The 1,028-nt window shown below is 48.2% G+C and overlaps 1 protein-coding gene across 1 annotated transcript; it reads right to left on the reverse strand.

Annotated features, from left to right (window-relative positions):
* Positions 1-571: 571 nt before the first annotated feature.
* T265_16058 (hypothetical protein) lies at positions 572-883 on the reverse strand (the record flags this gene model as incomplete). The annotated part of the gene is made up of 1 exon (XM_009179554.1): positions 572-883. A coding segment is annotated over one exon (312 nt), but the record flags the coding sequence as incomplete, so codon positions are not given.
* Between the last annotated feature and the right edge of the window lie 145 nt (positions 884-1,028).

Genomic DNA, 1,028 nt, shown 5'->3' on the forward strand with positions numbered 1-1,028 from the left:
AGAAAGTCAAAAGAACGGAACTCCTGTAACGGGGATTTCAAACCAACCGGTAAAGTTTGGCGATATGCAACGATGACTGTTGACGTGACATGTTGACGACATGTCATCAAATGAACCTTGGTAACAAACTTTATTGCATCTGAAGTACTGTTTGATTACACAGCCTAGTGGATCATAACCGTGAAGCTGAAGGCTTTGTGAGCTCTTCGAGTCCAAGGTGAGTGCTGATGGCAAGCACTCTGCATTGAATTGCAGTAGTCCGAAAAGCAATCCATTGTACTCCGGCCACCGCAAACTGGACAGTACTTGGGGACTCAGCGCAATGGCTCCTCGATGAGTAAGGGTCTCCATTCTGACGCAGTACTGTGCAGAGTATTCCAACACAACTCACAGCGGTGAACCAGAGACATGGGCTTCAGCAAGTTTAACAGAAAGGACCAATGGCCTCCCAAGTACAATGCCTGTAAGACACGGTTGCAAAACATTATGTGCAGTTTGGAATGCAAAGCCTTGTACAAGAGATATAAACGCTTTACCGATTTACCAGCACTGCGCAATTGTTCAACGTACCCTTTTGAATCTGCTGGTCGGGAATTTTTCGACTCTGCGGGAAATCTCGCGGTTTCTGGAGCGGTTGTTTCCTGGCTTTTGTCAAGCGGTTGGCCAGAGTCGACGTGTCTGTCAGAGGAGTGAGGCTTTTTTGGGGAGCGTGTCCGGTCCCGTTCAGCGCCTTCCCTCTGCCGACTACTTTCATGTCGCGCAGTGGGAGATCGACGTGAAGAATGATGAGAATCTCTGGAAGACATTCCTGGTCGTTCACCTCTTGAAGACCTTGGTTTGGGACTGCACCGATTGGGACGGTTGCTTGATTCGGAAGCTGCATTATCCTGTTTTGAGCTTCCGTGCTTCTCACCAGATGCTCTGTGTTTCTCGGTTTCATCGCTCTGTTCAAGCTTCACACGCTCCTGGGAATGTTCCCAAAAGATAAATACAAATTTGCATATGCCAGTGAACAATAGCGTCTCCCC

The sequence above is a fragment of the Opisthorchis viverrini genome (assembly GCF_000715545.1).
Source record: "Opisthorchis viverrini unplaced genomic scaffold opera_v5_3830, whole genome shotgun sequence".
Lineage (NCBI taxonomy): Eukaryota > Metazoa > Platyhelminthes > Trematoda > Opisthorchiida > Opisthorchiidae > Opisthorchis > Opisthorchis viverrini.